The sequence below is a fragment of the Podarcis raffonei genome, chromosome Z, assembly GCF_027172205.1.
Source record: "Podarcis raffonei isolate rPodRaf1 chromosome Z, rPodRaf1.pri, whole genome shotgun sequence".
Lineage (NCBI taxonomy): Eukaryota > Metazoa > Chordata > Lepidosauria > Squamata > Lacertidae > Podarcis > Podarcis raffonei.
This window is the reverse complement of record NC_070621.1, coordinates 28,496,015-28,515,883: the sequence shown is the minus strand read 5'-3', so window position 1 is coordinate 28,515,883 and position 19,869 is coordinate 28,496,015. Positions and strand designations below refer to the sequence as shown.

The following is a 19,869-nucleotide window of genomic DNA, read 5'->3' as shown; positions in this document are numbered from 1 at the left end:
GCTAACAGCTAGAAGACAGCAGAGCCAGAGACAGACACTCAAATATTATACACATCCACAGAGAAGGCAGTCAGAAAATGAACTATGCTGTTCACCTTGTGTGTGTGTCCCCCCCCCCGCCTGCCCAACCAACCCCATCCCTCCCCACAAAACATTTAAGTATTTTGTTTTAAAATCCCTATTCTCTGGAAAATACACAGGTTTCTAGTGTGTCTTGAGAGAACACAACAACAGCAGTGACAGGACTGGGCTGCCAGTGAGAAAGGAAGAGTGGCACCAGTTTAACTGCAGAGAGAGAAACAAGTCACACTGACAGGACATCAGCAATTTCCACGCAACAGGGAGTATATATGCACAGGATGAGTAGAGGCCTCTACAGTGCCATTTGCTTTCAGAACTGATGGGGCCAAAGTTGTGGGCTTATCTATTCTGCTGGAGAGGCTACTGAGGAGCAGGAGAAGGTGGGGGTGGGGATGGAATCTGTGCATGAGGTTCCTGCACTCAGCTAAAGGGGTATAAGAGAATGATGGGGAAACCCAAAGCATCATAGAAGTAGTAGATTCTGAGGTTTGCTTTCAGTGGCCAGTCACAGATAAGATTGAGATGAGGACTGTTAAGTTTCACAAAAAAGCCTGACAGATAAATTAAATGCACTTAGCCATTCCAAGCTTTCAAGATGCAGTAAGTGCTGATTTTCCTCCACAAATAAATCAAGACTTTAGCAAGCTGAGTTCTTAGCTTCAAGGCCAAAGGGCGATGTCATATGCTCATCAAGCTCTAAATTTCATATGCAAGATGGGACAAGGAGCCATGTATCCATTATGATGCATACAGAGGCCCAATATCACAATCCTTCTATGTCGATAAGGAGATGGTAGATTGCAGAAACTGGGCAATATACCTTTGACTGATGCAGACAGTGACCCAGTTCACATATAACAGGAAGCCAACCTCTGCTGTAGTCAAATGAGCAAATGTGTGGATTCATGGCCACTTTGCACCTTCTCCAATCTTGCTGCTGGGATAGCTCAGTTAATACAGCATGAGACTCTTAATCTCAGGGTTCAAGATCATGGGCTCAAGCCCCACTTTGGGCAAAAGATTCATGTATTGCAGGGGGTTAGGCTAGATGACCCCATGGTCCCTTCCAACCCTACAATTCTATGAAGCCATGGTTTGGCTTTGTGTTATATCCAAGCCCAGGCCGCTGGTTTATTTTGTCCAGACAATGGTTTACCCACCTGTAGATCATCTGTGAGAGATAAACCACAAGCCTAGTTTCAGATGTTAACATTAAGCCAAATTACGGCTTAGCTCAAAGCAGTGCAGTGGGCAGCAGGGCTAGAGGAGCAACCTAGTGGCTGGGATCTTCTGCCTGGGAACCTGCACTTTTTATTAGGTGTATAATGCAACCTGGGCTGTTAAGCTGCACATGCGAACTTGCATTCCACCATGTACATCAGACTGCCAAGCATGAGAACCAGACTTAAGTACTATGAATACTCAGAAAAGGTAACTACCATCATCATGGCAGCACAGCACAGTGAAAATAAACTACAGGGGATAAACTTGTGTATACTTGTGGAAAACCTGGGTTTTATTTTGTTACGTAAGGGCATGTGGGTGTCCCTGCCCAAGGAGTCATGTTTAGGAGAAATTATTAAACACATACAACCCCCTGCCCCACCCTAGTGATAGTAGAAATTAAGGGTATTCTCCCTTTTGTGGGGAGCAATTTATGTAGAACTTGACGGGTACTTTTGCTGTTGCAATAAAACACTTTAATAAAAACCTTAAAAATTCAACAGATAAAGCTTTTCCATTATGCAGCATTATCTGAAGGGATAATGCTGTACCGGTTGAATTTCACTCAGCTTACAAGGACAGGAGCCTCTGCTGAAAACAGGGCTGGCAACTCAATTAAGCTAGGAATGTGGAGGGAGGGAGCAAAGCAAAACAGGGATGGAATATATGCTGCTCTTGCTCTTTACCACCCCTCACTCATTTCTAAGAATATAAACTTGGTTTATGGAAGTGTTCACAGGTTATGTTCAGAAGCAACTCCAGCAAAGAGGACCCATATCACTCGCGTACACAAGCCTGGCAGGAAAAACTATTGGAGTAAGCATATGACTAGGGCGAGGGTAGTGAGCATGGTACCCTCCAGATTTTGTTCAATTCCCATCAGCCAATGACCAGGAACAATGGAGTTGCAATGGAGGGTACCATGATTTGGGGATTATTATTTGGACAAAACCTCAGACCAAAACAAAATGGTCCAAAGTACCATCAGAAACAATTACCCAATTAAAGTCATTTACTGCGACCAGTCTCCCAGGTCTGCATGTTAGGGTGGCTTGCACCCAATAAAGGGGGTGGCATTTGTGATAAATCATAAGTTCAAAGGTCTATAGTTCAAAAGTTTTTATCCCCTGAAAAAGTATGATACACAGGTGCCTCTTGTGCAGAGCAAGCCAAGCATAAAAAAAGATTTAAAGGCTATTGCACTGTGAATTAAGTAAAAATGAAACAGCCCTAATATGTGTAGAGTTTGAAAACTGGTCAATAGCAAGATTTTTTTTTTGGGGGGGGGACAGAATTAGACCAAAATTGGACCAATTCAAGGAGAAGTGCTATGCCACTTACATTTATGCTTTAAATGCTACTGTGGCCCAGTGAAATAAAATAAAATAAATTCAGATAAGGGTCTTTCTCATAGCTAGGCACTGTCTCACCTGATGGGAGAGTGTACTGCCCATAGTCATCTGTAAAAAATGGCAATAGAGCCATGAAGCATAAAAGGTAACTGTAAAGTACTTTGCATATTTAAAATGAGACATACATTTACAGAAATAGCAGCATTGGACCAAGTCTAGTCTGCAAATCCCTGTTTAATCTAGCTAGCAACTGCAGAGTTTACAGCTCACCTAGAAACAGATCTTGTTTAGTTCTTGAGAATAAATCCCCAGTCCATCACTTTGCTGCAGCCAGACTTCCCACATAAGGCTCTGCATATTCAGTCTGGTTCTGCCACTCCTCCCTATCCATATTTAACTGAGCACCACATGCTTGAGAAAAAAAAAGGGTAAGCCAATCTGCAATTAAAAATACCTAGCCACTATGTAAAGATAAATGACAACTTGGAAGTAGAAATATCTAATGCCATATTCTGAGCTACCTTCTCCCCTCCCCTTTACTCTCAGGGAATGGAGGAACAAAGATCAAATGGGGAATTAAGTGGGTAGCTATGGGTAGCAGTGGAGTACACCCATTGCTTCCCCCATCCTCATATATATGCTGCAACAGCAGGCAAACTGAAGGAGCAACCTCTGGAAAGGGGATGGATAAAAAGCAACAGGAAGTAAGTAAGGGATGACCCAGCCCCACTAGGTCCTTTGCTGTAGGTTTATCCATGCTTTCCTAAATTGAGAAAAGCTCTGCCCCTTTGCATTCATAGGACGACACAGAAAGGTGAACACGCCCGAGACAGGAAACCTAGAAGATGAGTGCCAGGGCACTCAAAGTGCAACAACCAACATGGGACAGGACACACTTGAGGGTTCACAACATGCAGTAGGAGGGAGCAGCCGGGGCCGTCTACAGGGCAGGGGGCTCGATAGTTTATTAGACTGAGGTTTCAGCCCTCAAAAAGTCGAAGTTTCTCTAGTCAATGAAAAGTGATGTTCTTCGGCGAGATGGGGCTGGGCAGTTGGGAAGAGGTTGCAACGCAACAGATCCTTTAGCAGGAGCAGCCACTCTCTGTTACTGGCTGCTCAGGAGGTTTCTCTAGTTTGATGTCAATCACTGGAGGTGGCAGGTTAAGGGGGAAAAATAACACCCAATATGTAAAGCAAGGTGTGGTAAAGAACACAGAGAAAAGCGCAACAATGCGACACTTGGGTCTAGCAAAGCAGATCCAGGAAGTTAAGGGGATCTGCCCTTGCCTTTCCTTCCCACCCCTTGTATTCCAGAAGCATTCGCTTCTCCTCGCTGCCACTAAAGCAGGGACAGGGGGACTTGTTTCTGACCAAGGGTTGCATCACCTCAGTGGAAAAGGGTTGGGGACACATTCCAGAAGTGCCTGGGGCTACACATACCTCTGCCACCCCTTCCAGGCACCTTCTGAGGGCCATATGCTAGTGGCTGGCAATTCAGAGGGGGAAATGGGTGGACCAACAAACATTGCTTTACCTTTGTACAGTAACTAGTTTCCATACACCCTCACATCCCCTCCCTCCATTCTCTAGCAAGACAAGCAAGAGGGCAGCATTAGATTTCAAGCTGGGGGTGGAGAAACTTGGTGGGCAAAGTAGAGCAGTGATGGGTGTGGTCTAGGGGTCAGAAAGGGGCCCCAGAGAGCCACCTTTGGCCCCTGGGGTTGAGGTTCTCCACTCCTGCACCACTGGCACACAATAAAATAAGCTCTTGTCAATGCTTTGCAAACAGCTGCCCTAAAAAGAAACTGTCTTAGGCTCCCCCAAGCTTGTACTGAAAGACTGCAGTATGGGACGAAGCTACTGAGAAGCTGAGCAAGGATACTGTCATCTTTGCTTTTCTCTGGAGTGCTGTCCATCCCAGGTAAGGCAGCAGCCACACGGCGGAAGAGCTGGAAGGCAACACAAAGAGAAGGTGCAAGAAAATGTGGTAACTAAAAAATGCATTAGGGGGAGCACTGGGACAAGCTTAAGGGATAGAGAAATGTGAATACTGCAATAATTAGTATGAAAAGCCGTGAAGTCAGGATGGAAGCAGCACACTAGTCTTTAAAAAATATTTTGATCATGGAAGCTATGGAATCAAGGGAAGGAGAAGTTAATCCATTCCAATACATCACCACCAAGCAGGGCACACTCAGAATTGGCGGGGAGAGATCTAAATTCCCTCAAGCAAGAGAAATCCCAAAATCCCAATATGAATTTTGGTGCTAAAAATGGCAGTGCTCCTTCCCGGGAACAGCACCAAGTTACCTGTTTCACATTATAGCCAGTCTTTGCGCTGGTCTCAATGAACATCACACTCAGTTCTTTGGCTCTCTGTTCGCCTTCTTCTGTAGTAATTTGCCTGGAAATAATAATGCAGACATGAGAGAAAGAAAGGTAAGGCATTTGTCCTCTGAGGGAAAATTCAGTTGTCAAGGATCCCTCCCTGTCCTATCAACACTACAAGAGGACTCCTGAATCTCTGAACTGCCACCTTCATCAACTCAAGCTTTTGAGCGACCATAAAAAGTTAGAAACTCGGTGTTCACAAATCACAACAAGCAAAAGCAGGAAAACAAGCAATTCTAGAATCAGAGAGCTTTAATGCCTGCTGCATTTATAGAACCTTAGAGGAAAAAAGTAATAGAAACCTTTTTGGAGGCATTTCTACATCTCACCAAACCAAGTAAAGCCCCATAGCTATGCATGGTGGGCTGGCTAAACCCATTTTTGCTCTACCTGCATGTGATTACAAAACACAAAATGTAAGTCAAAACAGGAAAGCCATAAAACATGGTTAGTTGGCTTAGTTTGGTTAGGTGGGTCACATGTCACATAGAAAGCTATGCCACTGCTGCGTGGGAATTAATAATCTCTAACACCCTGTACATACCTGGTTTTATATAAAATCCTGCTTTATCCCTGGTTTCAATATACATCCTACTCAGTTCTTAGGCCTCTTGCACGCCCTCTTCTACAGAAATGAAAAAAATGTCACAGGAAAGGGGGAGAAAAATCCAAAAGGTAGCAAAAACTAAAAAGGGAATTGGTAGCAATAAACAAACAAACAAAAACAAATGAAGCTTCAAAAGATTGGCCAGCAACAGAAAAGCCAGCAAGGAAGAAGCACACAGCCCCCACAAAATAAAACAATAAGGACAGGTTGCATGTCTGCATAGGTTGCATGAGAGAGGTCTTCATTTTCACCTAAGACTTTCTTTGATTATTATAGTCTCTTAGGCTCATTTCACACAATCCAAAACAGAGCGGAACTGGTGTTTTGATGCCCGTGGGGGATCCAAAACTAACCTTATACTTCCCTCCCTTTAAAGCTACAATTTCAATGTCTTGTGTAACACAAGTCATGGTTTATAAGGATGTCTAAATGGGGGAACTATTGTTTGTATTTCCCTTCCAAATAGAAAATCATGGTTTAAAGTGGGTTTCAAATTCTGGTTTGGAAAGGAAGAACTAACCATTGCTTGGTGGTTTGGACACTGGAAAAAACATTTGTGTTTCATTAAAGGGGAAATTAAAAACAAAGTTGAATGCTAAGTGGAAGGAGGGAGCAAACAAGGCTGCAGCTTGCTTTTTATCTGCCCAATTTATCCTTTACCTTTAATACAGAAAATACTTACAGATGTAGGAAAAAGCTGAACAAAGAAACCGCAGATGTGAATGTCCCCCCCCCGAAGAATTTATTTATAATTCACATTATTGTAGGAATAAGTTGTTTTCCCTTTATATTAATAGAGCATTTTGCATGCTAAGATGGCTGTAGTAACATCTGTTTGAACAAGTGTAATTGTCAAATGAATTATGATGGCTTGCAACTAAGCAGCACAGATCCTATAAATGGTTAATTCAAGGGGACATGGACAGTACTTTAAAAACTGCTTTCTTAAATCTATGGAGCTCAACATATACTGCATGAATGTGCAGAGATGATAGCAGCAGAAATTAAACTAGACAGGAGACATTCCTAGGAAAATGGTGGAGGTGTAAAAGCTCCCTGACCATTTTGTCTATCCTAATAGGTGTTGCAATACAGGCGACTCTCAACTTATGGGGTTACATTCCAGGGACAGCACATAAAGCCAAAATCGAGTACTGTACAGTCAGAACACTCTCTCCCTGCACCTCTGAAATCTCTCTCAAGGTGAGTGCAATGGCAGGTGCGATTGTCAAAGCTTTTCCTCCCTGCTGCCCACCCCCTTTTATATATGTGTATAAATATGGATATATATTTGCCAAGCACATAAAGCTGAATGTGCACAAGTTAAATGCGCGTAAGTTGTGAGTTACCTGTATTTGCTAGCTGTCCATAGCTGGGAACTCAGCTGATGCTAGTCAAGATCTGCAACTGAAAAGCTGCGAATGATGAGTTTGGAAAACTCAAATTTATACATCTGATTAGGCACCGTACGGGAAGTACTGGCAGGAAAGATGTCCTATGTTATCTCAGTTATTAAATCTATATCCCACACCTTCCCCGCAAAAAGGAGCCCCCAGTTAACTGATTGAATTATGAGTTGCATTGTATTTAGTGGTATGTTACAAATTCTTTCTGCCATGTAACTGTGCCTTTGTTTTCAAGAACTACCCCCACTTAGATCAATGATCAAAGGAAGAACTGTAATTTTACCTGCTGCCTTATTTCCAGGTTGTGCTAAAGCCATTCAGATTTTTGCTCCAGAGGAAGTTACGAGTTTTTTTGTCTTATGTGTACTAGGTCCCTAGCTGGTCAAGGTGGCACCCAAATTTCTCATAAAGAAGTCACAGAGACGTGGGGTTGGCAAAGCAGCTTCTAAAGGCCTAGCAGAATGTCACTGCATTTATTGGTCAATGATAAGAAGCTTCAAAACAAATCTCTCTCAAGGAAGATGTGTTGCTTCCAGAGAATGGTTACAATTTAAAATATTTAAAGAAGCAAGATGTTGGTGCCATCTCAATTAAAGCCACAATTCTACCAGCCTTACATGCTTTTTTTGGATGCATTTAATCCCGTTTCTTCACCATAAAAAAGGAGATATTTTCCCTTGCTTGTTCCTTCCAAAAGCCAGTTAGGAAGCTTTCAAGCATATATGAAAACAAAGGAACCTGACTCCCAACTCCCCAAATTACCTCTTGTCTGCAAGGTCAGTTTTATTCCCCACCAGCATAATGATGACATCACTTCCTCTTTCTGTTCGCACATCATCAATCCATTTGGAGGTTTGCTGGAAGGAATTCAGATCTGTGGGTGTGGGGGGAAGGCTTAATTAAAAACTTTAAAAAGCACAAAAGCTTTAAAGGCTCTTCTGCAAAAGTAAGGTACTTGCATACCCCATGGACCAGCATGACATACAACAAGCCCAGTTGCTTTATCTTTGGGCAGCCATGGCTCGGGGGTTCTGCGCTCTGACCCCTCTCTCAGAGGACTGCTTCCATACACTGTGAAACCAATCTCTCACTCACTTGTAATGTCATAGACTACCACTGCAATAGTTGAGTCACGGATGTAGCTGGGAATGAGGCTACGGAACCGCTCCTGGCCTGCTGTGTCCCAAAGCTGAAGTCGGACCTGCTGGTACCAGCCCAGGGAGGGGACAGAGGGACAAAAGACAGAAGAGGAAGAAATTGTCCTTTAGAGAAAAGGCAGTTAGAAAATGAATTTTATAGAATTGCAATAGATCTCCAAATGCACAGACAACCCAGTAAAAAATGCAGTGCTTAAGATGGAAGGAAAACACAGCAGACTACCCAAGACCTAACTCCTGCTTCTGCAAATAGGACAAATACTCATCAAATGATTCTACCAACCAAGACAGCCAACAATACCAGAGGCACAAAGTGCACTCATTTCTTCCAGTTCAGTAGACTCTTATAACCTCTAAATACTAGTGAACAGGGTATGCGAGTGAGACTTCCTATATATCTTACTCTATGAAAACCAATACATCTGGGCAAGTTCTGCAAGATCTGTAGTTCTGCTGAGAACTATAGTATAGCTCCATCTAGAGAAAGTGACATTCTCAATTCTGGGTTCAGCTTTCCATTAAATGTGAAGCCAAAACCCTTATTTTTAGCATGTGAATGGGGTAAGGTGCAAACTGCACAGTGCAGTCATCTGGTTCCTTACAACACCAGCAAGGAAAGGAAGACACTTCCTCAGGGAGGCAAATAGCAACAGAGCTAAATTAAATGGAAGCATTGCCAGTCATACCAAGAATCTCACAACTATCAGCATAGCACAATTCCCTGAGGAGCCCAATGGAGATGGGAGATGCCTTCAGGACAGGCAATGTGTTTTAAAGGTTCGTGGAGGAAAGTCAGGATACACATTTAATTAACAAAATTTTTATTTAAAACAATAACAACAACACATAACATACCAGCCCTTCCTCTTGGGAGCTATGTAAAGCAGAAACTGGAACTAGCTATTGGGGCAAAGAGAATAAATTTCAGCTTTGGATTGCATCCAAAGAGATATCATGTCTAAGATTACCCCTTCCACCACCATCCTCAACATTGTTCATGACTGGTTAGAGCTGTAACTGTGTCTACAATGAAGACCAAGGAATGAAAAAAGCACCAAGGTGGGTCTACAAAAGGAGTTTATGGTACTGCACCCACATTGACAGTTCTGATGGATTGCATGGAACTGATTCAAGGAGAAAGGTTGTCACTGTACCAGAGACAAGAGGAGCCACTTGATTTTATATATTTATTTAAATAATCCCACTTTCCCCATACTAACTGAAGCATTTTACTGCATAAATATACAAGCATCAAACAAAGCAAGTTCCAAAACATGTACACTAACTCCATGAAGCAAATCATTGCAATGTTTACACCAGCTTAAGGTGGTCATAGCAATACAAGGACAGACAAAGCAAGAGCAAGGAGGAGCGGGAGAGAAAGGGTGCAGATGAACTACTGACGGGGGGCTCCTTTGCCCACTGCCCTAGGCTGAGGGACGAAGTCTGCGGCACAGGGAGTCTCCACCCATAGCTCTCCTCCTTCCTTCACATATATCTCAATGCAGTTGTATTGAAGAGAGGGAAAGTGTCAGCAATCAGCAGGGCCACTGAATCAGGAAGCCACTATGTGGCCCTGACACATATGGTCACAGCTGCTGCTAACCCACTGCACAGGAAGATGTTTAGTGAGCCCCCACACAACGCAGAGAACATGGGCGCAAGCCAAGAATCTCCCTACAGGAGTGCAATGGAGTTTGGTCTGCTGTGGTGAATGGGGCACTGTCCCACTAGCCTCAGTGTGGTCTCAAGTCAATCCTCACCTGCCTCCCATCTACTGTTGGCCTCCCACCCTAACAGTCCCAAGGTGTGCCAGCCGCCAGCTGGTGTAGCAGCATTGCCCAAGGAGCACTTGGTGAAAAGCTGTGGCATTTTCAAGGAAGCCAACATGTCTATGAGTGAACATGATTTCAGGTTCTATAGCTTCACTAAGATGAAAGAAAATAGGGAGACACCTTTTATTATTGCATTCTCTTCCAGTGGAGAATCCTTCAAAATCTTCCTTTTGGAGGTCTATACGAATATTGTTCCCCCCCCTTTTTTAAAGAAAAAGCAGTGAAAGTTCGTTTTCCCGACCAACCCATTAGCAGTTATTCCCAAGGATGGCCATCTTTTTGCCTTTCCTGTCACTGTCCACATCAATGCAAAGCAAACAAGACACCACAGGGAACCTGGAACACACAGAAACTGCAGCTCTGTATGCTGTCACAGAGCTGCGATTGAGCTGAAGGTGCAGAAATGTTAAGTCTCCTGCCCCACACCCATTTTGACAGACTGCACAGAGAGTACTGATGTGGAGTCGACTTCCCCTTCTGTGACAGGTTTCCAGGCCCACTGGGAAACTGGCTGGGCACAATCATCTCCATGCACATGTGCAGTTGGTCATGGAGGAGTGTTGAAATCCTTTCCACCCCCCCTTTGGGGGCAGGGGCTAAGAAGGTAGTCCTGCTTCTACACTTGGCCTCCTAAATCTCAAGGCTTTTTTCCAAATGATTTTCACTGATATTAACTCTCTTCAAACTCAGGTCCTGTTTAGTACACATGCTCACCGCATATGCACTAGTTCTGTGGCTATTTAAGGTGAAGCCATCGTTCCTAATGTAAAGCTTTTACCAGCCATCTTACATATTTGTGTCTTATTGCTTTATTATGGTTGTAGTTTTAACTGTACTGTCTGAATACAATTGTTTTCTGATGAATGGAGCACACAGATGCTACAATAAAATAAAAAACCAATAAGTAAATGCAGAAAAATGGCTCAAAAACTCCAGGAGGGAATTGTCAGTGGCAGAGGATTAAAGGACCACAAACAATTCTCCAAGTCTTTTTGTAAACTGCTTTGAATCTTTTTAACAAACAAACAAACAAACAAACAATTAAGCAGTGAATAAATTTTATGAAATAAATAATTGATTAATAAACTTCCTAAGCTAGGCCATCGAAAGGTATGGATTAGTAGCTTTCATACAAACTGTGGCAAACAGAAGTACATACTCCTTTATGCAACACATGACTTGATGGAATGCACTGCTGGCCAAGGGCACAGAACATGTATGGGGAACCTCTGGCCCTCCACATGTTGCTGAACTACAATTCCCAACATCCCGTGTCAATTGCCATGCTGGCTTGGGCTTATGGGAAATGAAACCAAAATCACCAGAAGGACATCGGGTTAGGGAAGACTGGGCTATAGTATATGAGATAGCAAAACTGGGCCTAACATTGCCCCTTAAGAGGCTCAAGTAAACTATACATAGAGATGACGGCCACAGTACTCCACGCTCCAATAGCTTCCAGGCTGGGTTATTGCAATGCACTCTACGCAGGGCAGCCCTTAAAGATGCTCAGAAACTTCAGCTGGTCCAAAATGTAGCAGCTAGATTACAGGCTGGAGTTGCCTTTAGAACTCACATAATCAATTTTAAAAACAGCTGCATTGGTCACCCATTCATTTCTGAGTGCAAGTAAGGTGTCCACATTAGCATTTAAAACCCTAAAAAACTTAAGACCCCAAATATCTAACAGACTGTCTCCTTCCCTATAGGCCCTCTAAGGTGTTAAGATCAGTTCCATTGACTTCAGAAGTCTGAGGTAGTGGTGGTGGTGTGGGAGAGGGCATTCTCTGTGGCAGGTCCTAGGATGCGGAATTCCCTCCCCTCAGAAGTGCATCTGGCACCTTCAATATACAACTTTCATCATCCACTAATGACGCACCTCCTTGCCCTGGCCTCTGACACATGAGATAGGTATTTTTGGGACACACCATTTCCCTGTGGCTGTGATTTCTGGTAGCTGTTTTTAATGCTGACTGTAGTAACCTGCCCTGAAAGTTGTTGGTGAAGGATGGGTAAATAATAAAAACAATAATAATAGCTAGATAGTGGAAACATAATAAATTGCCAGGTGCTAATTTTCGGATTTTAAAATTTATTTATTTATTGCCTTTCTAAGGGGATAGGCACTTAATCTGTTTTATTAAAACCGGTATAGCTTTATTGTTATTTGTAACAGGAATTTTCATTTTCGGTATCATATTTTGTAGGGCTACAAAATCTATATCAGCTGAATATAAATATTTGCCCAATTATAATTTACATACTAAGAAACAGTTAAACAAAAAAAGTGGTGGGCCTTTGCTAGTAGCAACGGATTCTATCAGATGATCCTTTGCAGGCTTTTGGGTGGTTTTAGTCCTGTCTGCTACCTTACTGAGAAGGACAGAACCAGAGCTCTCTTCTCCACTGTGTACAGTGCCTTTGCAGAGCCTAAGCCACAATACCTACTTGTCAGATCAAAGACAATGACAGCCGCAGCAGAGTCCCGGATGTAGCTGGGAATGAGGCTGCGGAATCTTTCCTGACCGGCTGTGTCCCACAGCTGCAGCCTGATCTGGGAAAACAGAAAATGTGGGGGAAAGGGGGGGGGAGGAAGAAAGAGCAGAAATGTGGAACACAAAATAAAAACAAAAAAATTATGTGAAATTTTAAAAAAAGAATGCAAACTCTTTGAGGAAAAATGCAAGCAACAAAAGGGGCGGGGAAATGGTAAAATGAAAAAAAAATTCAGTGCAAAATAAAAAGAAGGGCTTGCCCAAGGGTACCTTGTGATTGTAGCTTCTGAACAGATCCCTTTAAATGTGTTAAAACAGCCAGCTTTTACCCACAGTGGAAGCAAAAGAATACAGCAGGTACAAGAAGTAAAGGCCCAAGCTGCCCCAATGCGATTTCTTCTGACACTCAGCCTAATTGTGTACCCCCTTATGAAGCCCCACAACAAAGATACAGGTCAAGGGCTCATTAACAGACACACACAGAGCATGGAAGAGGCTTCAACAGAGTTTTCAGTGTGCCCTTCAACTACTCCATAGGTGTACTTTGTCTGTGCATCAAGTGAGTTGAATAATAACAGGGAGGAGTCATGCCAAAACCACAGTTGCTGTCCACACTGGGAAGAAAGAGGTTAAAGGGTATTTTACCCAAATGTGGTGTCACAGGAACCAGAGGGTGGAGTCAATGCTGCCCATCATTTCTAAGTAGCGTAGTAATAAACGTTAAAGGAATTGTCAGCAACAACACAGTTTGGCTGGACAGGATTCCCATCTGAGACAAAGAATTATCTTGAACCAAAGGTTAAGTTTCTGCTTACAGCCATACCCTAACACAATGGTTCCCAAACTTTATTTTCTCACAGACCATTTGAAATTGTCATGGGTCTTGGCAGACCACTGAATTGTTAATCTGCCTGTTGTAGCAACTGCTGCGCAAGATGCCATATACTTTCTAACTGTATTGTTATTTATTCTTTTTTTTCTTATCCAAATTGTAGTACAATAAAATACAATATGAAATATAAAAGAAGCAATAGAATTTTAGAAAAATTATTAATATTTAATATGATGGATGTGCTGACTTGCATCTCCAACCACAAATCCAGAGACTTGCCACAGACCATTCAAATGAAGCTTGTAGACCACTAGCGGTCCATAGACCAGTTTGGAAACCCCTGCACCAACATATAAACACTATCACTCTGAAAATGACCTAAGAAAATTCTTACTTTAACTCCAGGAGACAGAAGCAAGGTAGCACTAGAGGCACAGCCAGTTCAGGCTGAGATGCCAGATAATTCAACAGTTTGCTGTCATAAAATAGAGCCAACATGCTACCCTTATTTCAGTTAGGCTGTAAGAAATCCAGGTTCAATTCCTCATTTGGGTTTTGTACCCATTAGGCTGCTTCTCTCTCAAAGACTAAATTTCCTCTACAGGACTGTTGCAAGTATAAGAAAATGACTATAAGGCATTTTGCACATTTTTAAATTGCAGGAGAAATAATTTTGCCAAAAGAGCCTCTAGCTGCCAGACTGGCCTCCCTCCTGTATCAGAACCAAGGATGTTGCAGCCAATGATTAAAATTCCACAGCCACAATAAAAGTTGGTTCCATGGGACTGAAAGGCAAAAGCACCACATTTTCTCTGTCAAAACTAATCCGCCTTTGCAATTTTGTACACAATCTACCCAGTGATGTGGATTTCAAAGGGCCTCCTCTTTCATTCCCCCCTTTTTAAAAAAGCACAATTCTAACCTTGTGTTTCAGGGAGAGAAATGCTTGCAGGTTATGGAGGAATGCAAGCTGAGCCTACTAAAGACTCCCATATTCAATAAGACACAAAAAGTCGTGACTCTGGGGAAATCGCTTTTCCTCCTGCATGGTACAGTTTGTCACAAATAAAGAGCCACAGCTGGCTTACCCTCCTTTGCCAGAGACCATGATTGGAAGGGACTGCCAGGGGATTCAGGGCCACTCTTAGAAGGTGAAAGCTGTCAAATACAACACAAGCCAGGACAGCGATCACATACTTTTTCCAGGTTATGCACACAGACGACCCCACTCACCGTGCGATCTTCTAAATACATAGTCTTTGAGAGGAAATCAATTCCAATAGTTGCCTGGAAAAACAAGAAAACTCTCAGTAACTTTGAACTACAACAGACATCTAGTTAAGAGTTGCTGGAAGTCCACAAAAAATCAAGTTCTTGAATCATATACAAAGACATCTGTGGTAACCTCAAAACTGAACACATTGGATGAATGATTCCTGTGCAAAATGAATTCTGGAGTTGCTTAATAAAAGAAAAGGTAATCTAACAAGTTTTGGTCCTCTTGTGATCCTGTTCATCTGGGAGGGGGAAACTCAGATAAATTAAATAATTTTGGAGGTTGAAGCACAAGGGGGGTATTGCTGTAGAGAATAATTTCCATAGTGCACAAAGCTTTTTAAGTGGGTTGAGAGGCCCGATTATTTAATATATCACCCTGATTACAGGTTATGAAATACATTTACCTCACTGAGATAGTAGTCTCTGAACATCATGGTGCCTTATGGAAAATGAATTAAGACTTGCTTTGGGATTGATCCGTATGCTTCAATTCAGGTGAGGCGCAAGATCTATGTGGCAATATCCAATATTGCACAAGCCGATTTACCCTTCTTCTCCACCACCCAGTAGCTCCTTGAATCCCTCTAAATCTGGATGCCAGCCAGAGGGGCTACAGGCGGAAGACAGAAAGGACTTGCATATGCTGAAGTCCATTCAGCTTCTGGATGGACACAATTAGGTTTCAACCGTTAACTATAGCAGCAACTCTTTAAAGTCAACACAGCATAAAAATATCAATAAGAAGCCGAGTTGAACAAATCTGCTTTAAAGTCATAAGAACGTAATAGCCTGCTGGATTGTGCCAGTAGCCCATCTGGCACAGCATACTAAATGGCCAACCAGTTGCCTATCAGAAACCTGAAATGATAGGACATTACACTGTTCCGGGGAGTTCCAAAGATGTGGGGCCAGTACTAAAAAGCCCTATGGCTGGTAACAATCTGACGTTAATAGTGTTGGGTTTGAGAGCAGGGTCTCCAAGGCCAATCTCAGGGCAATGCAGGCTCGTGAGGGTGCAGGCAGACATACAAATAACCTGGTCTTAGACCTTTTAAGGTTCCAAAAGCCAAAACCATCACTTTAAACTGAGCCTGGAAAGAAAGAGAAGCAACCAATGCAACTGACACAGGACTAGTGTTGTTATATGCTCATTTTGTAAATTATATGAATTTCTGGAGAAAACTTTTTTCAGCCAGTTCAACTTTGTCTCTGGATAAAACCTAGTGGTAAGCTTCTTATTACAAGGTGTGTAGACATACATCAGTAAGAGCTGTTGCTAAGTCTGCACATCAGTAAGAGCTGTTGCTAAGTCCGGCAGAAGGAGAAAGTTATTTGCAATATATATAGTAGAAACAATGGTCCTAGGCTGTTCAATATGTTTTTATTTGGCTTAAATCTGCTTTTAGGTGTATATATTATTTATAATATTTGGTTGCTTTATGTTGTTTTCAATTTTAAAACTGTAAATGTTCCTTCAGCCCATTCAATAACATCTTCTTTTATCTACTGGCAGCATATAGATGTGTCCAACCAATATCCAGATTCCAGACCTCTAAACTACACTAGTTTCTAAACTTCTCCATGAAAACAGTGCATTTTAAATGTTCTTATGCAGGATGCTTGACTATGCTCCCACTTACCTGGTACGTGTTGTCAAAACTGTCATACATAAATCTGGTGATCAGGGATGTTTTTCCAACTATAGAAGAGGGGAGAAGAGAAATGGCTCTTTATATATGAAGTGTAGGAGCGGCACTCAAAACACCTGCCCACACACAGAGTCAAGATCTCCAGAATATCATGGCACATTATACTATTCCTTCCTTTTAGAAATCCAGCTAACCTACATAAAGTAGCATGAGATTTTTGGGTCTGCTGCTTTTAGAAGTTGTTGTGCAGATGTATTATTTTATTTATACAAGCAGCCCCTTTGTGTACTGGGCACTGCGGGACATATATACAGAAAGCAAACAATAAGCATAGTGATCCATCACAATGTGAATCAAATAAGTATGATCTGTCTGAGGGATGAAATGTGTGGCCCTGTCCTCTTGGGCTGGACACTGTCACCTGCTCTCCTTCTGGATATGCTTGAGAATGGGTGAGAATGAGAAGAGTGCCTCCAGATATGGTGATCTTCGTCAAGGGCAAAACAGTCCAAACTGTCACTGTCATAGCTTGTAACTAAGAACTATGCTTGGTCTTGTTTTTCCTTCCTCTCTCCACTATCTTCTTCCTTGTATGTCATTTTTAGAAGACTGTGAGGCTGAGTACAGAGGTCATATTCCAGCAGCTTATAAAAATAAGTTTTGAGAGCCCTTTTGATGGGATATAAATTTTGCAAATGAATAAATAAGAGTTCTAGATCATTACTGTCAACCACAATCCTAAACCATTGAAAACCGAGATTGTTCTATGATACTGCAAAGGTATGGGTCCATATTTCCCATCCAAAACTTTAATTTAATAGTACAAGTCTTAGCATGGAACTGAAGGCTGGTGACATACATACACAAGCACATATTACGAGACCTGCAAACCAACCTCAATTCTACATAGTAGGGCTTAAACGCCATTTCTTCCTACAAACCTTATAAAGACTTTAAAATAGCTGAACCAGTTTTAACTAATGCAAGCACAGCTATGCTTGTTGTGATAAAAGCAACATATTCCTATAATTTTCATTTTTCTTCACCTTACTACAACATATACATGATAACAGCCACAAATGTCGCTATATATTCAGTGTTTCAGAATAATTACAAATTCCATCAGTGGACAGAACTGGCATAGACACAAATAATTTTGGCACATCAAGACAAACCATTAAGATGGGGGGGGGGGTTCTAGGAGGTTCTATATTTATTTCACCATTGACGACTTTGTTAGCTCCCATATCACGCTTCAATACATAGGATGTTGGGCATTAGCCAACACTGTAATTCAGAGCACTGGAAAGAAATTTATGTGAAACACTTCCAGCCATGCTCTTAGAAAAAGTGCTTTGAACTTGACTTTATTATTCACACGTAAGTGTCCTAGAAGCTGTCCTCTGGAACAGGATGGATGAATTCACTGGATCAGCTGAGAAGGTAGAAAGTGATGAGCTCACCATTTGGTAAGCTCAACTCCATCAGCCATTAGTATGTCCAACAAGACACTGTACAACAAAAGCCATTTCACACAATAAATGTTACCATAGATATGCTGACAAATTCAGCTGTGATATGTCACTTCCAATGATAATAATTTTAAAAAGATTATCGTCAAGGATGATGCTCTTAACATTTAAAAGGATTGGGAATTATAAAGTCTTCTACCAAGCAGACCAAAATATTGGTAGCAATCTTAGCTTCAAAAATATATGGTAAAAAGATATAAGGTGTGGAGGAGTATTGGCAAGTCCTAGAAACTACCTCACTTTGAGTTTCTTTTGCTTTTTCTATGCACATTAATTCAGTAGCATCATGCTCAATGAGACTTACTCCTATTCTATATGATCAACACATTTTAAAGCTTCCCAATCAAAATTCCTAGGATCCCATGGAAATGAGCAGTGGGAGCTTGAGTACAATCTCTCTCTCTCTCTCTGTCTCTCTCTCTCTCACTCACACACACACACAGAGCATCTTATAATACTTTCATCTGGGCAACCTGGGTGGTGATGGTAGGTATCATTTCAGGTTTGTGGTGCCACACTTCTCTCATCCTTCCAATACCTCTCCAAAGTCTTGGATGAATGAAGGAATCACAGCAAGGGGCATTTATAATAACAAAGTATCACTTGCCCCCATCTGTTTATGCAACTCTAGAGACACTATGTACACTGATGGAGATGTAGTTGTTCAATTACACTAATGATGCCTTAGCCATCTTCATTTCTCCCACCCAAAGGTTCTGCATTTTAAGGAGCATGCATGCATTTGTCATCTTACACAGCTCTTTACTTGAGGAGGGATCCTGGCAGCTTTTACTCCTACAATTCGACAAGGCACCATATAAAATATCTGGATGTATCAGAATCATACAGTCACAAACTTTTGTTTCCTCCTCTTACCCAAACTCTGGAATGTCAAAGCAGTATTTGGGGAGTGGGGACAGCAGAAAGACGGCGGGTGGGGATTGCTTATGGCTTCCTGACAGGGTTCCTGACAAACCACATTAGGCACATACAAATAGTCTCACCAACTACTGCCCACCCAAAGCCCATTTGTGGGCATGAGATCTTCTTATCTAAAATGCTGAGTGGGACCTCATATGTTTTTGCTTATGTAACTCCGCGAAGCACCATGGACAGCAAAACAGCAGCGGCGGCACCTGCATGTTGCTCCGCACTTGAGGGTTCGGCATGTCGAGGAGGGGAGGAAAATTCTGCCTGAGGGTCATCGCCATAGGGTCATCCCTCAGAGATACTCTCCTCACCACCTGCCCGCCCTAAACCCCCGGGGCCCCGCGCTCACCGCTCTGCTCGCCCAGGAAAACCAACTTGAACTTGCGCAGCGGGTTGCCGAACTCGCCGCCGGCTCCTCCAGGCGCCGTCATGGCAAGCGGCGCAGGGCTGGGACTGGGGGAAAAGGAGGAAGAAGAGCTGGAGGGATAGGTGTAAGGATGGAAGGCCGGAACAGGAGCCAGGTACCAGGGAGAAGGAGCGAGGTAAGGGCAGGGGAAGAACCGGGCTGCGCCGACCAGAAAGAAGACACGGCAACAGCGGAGCGACACCTGATGGCGTCACTTCCGCTCCGCGGCCGCCCGCCCCTCTCCCCGAGGGACGAGAGAGGGATGAGCTCATCCTGAGCTGCAGGGAGGGGGAGGAGGGGGAAAGAAGAGATACAGGCCGCCTGGAAGAGACCGAGGGTGGCGTCGTGAGATCATCGGGTGTGACGTCACGGGAGGGCGGGGTTTAAGAGGCCGACGGCGCGGCGCTAACCACAGAGATAGGAAAAGGGTAGAAAGAATCAGGACTTCTTTGCATCTCCATGGGATACGGAATGGTTTAGTTTTTGTAAAATATGCAGGGATTTATGATATTTAAAATGAACCGTGGGAAGAGAAGGGGAGAAGTCACTGATATTTTAAGGATGTTTAAATGAGTAAAGTTAAAATTAAATTGTAAAACAGAAAATGTAATTATATATATATGAATGAAAAAACAGGACTTCCACAGTTATTTGCGCGGGGGGAAGGATTATAAACACAGCACTGAGGTTCTCT

The 19,869-nt window shown here is 42.7% G+C and overlaps 1 protein-coding gene across 8 annotated transcripts; it reads right to left on the bottom strand.

Annotated features, from left to right (window-relative positions):
• Positions 1 to 3,259: 3,259 nt before the first annotated feature.
• LOC128406903 (ras-related protein Rab-6B-like) lies at positions 3,260 to 19,519 on the bottom strand. 8 transcript variants are annotated; one of them, XM_053374762.1, is made up of 10 exons: positions 19,119 to 19,503; positions 18,594 to 18,634; positions 16,299 to 16,357; positions 14,614 to 14,667; positions 9,074 to 9,118; positions 8,157 to 8,265; positions 7,824 to 7,935; positions 4,968 to 5,061; positions 4,540 to 4,606; positions 3,260 to 3,804 (listed from the first exon to the last, which is right to left on the bottom strand). In XM_053374762.1, exons 1-10 carry the CDS (start codon positions 19,445 to 19,447, stop codon positions 3,740 to 3,742), a joined length of 975 nt encoding a protein of 324 aa, XP_053230737.1. In that variant the 5' UTR covers positions 19,448 to 19,503; the 3' UTR covers positions 3,260 to 3,739. The 8 variants fall into 8 exon arrangements, with proteins under 8 accessions (XP_053230737.1, XP_053230738.1, XP_053230740.1 ...); XM_053374763.1 differs by having other exon boundaries at positions 8,157 to 8,262; XM_053374765.1 differs by lacking the exons at positions 8,157 to 8,265; positions 9,074 to 9,118 and adding an exon at positions 12,502 to 12,607 and having other exon boundaries at positions 19,119 to 19,507.
• Between the last annotated feature and the right edge of the window lie 350 nt (positions 19,520 to 19,869).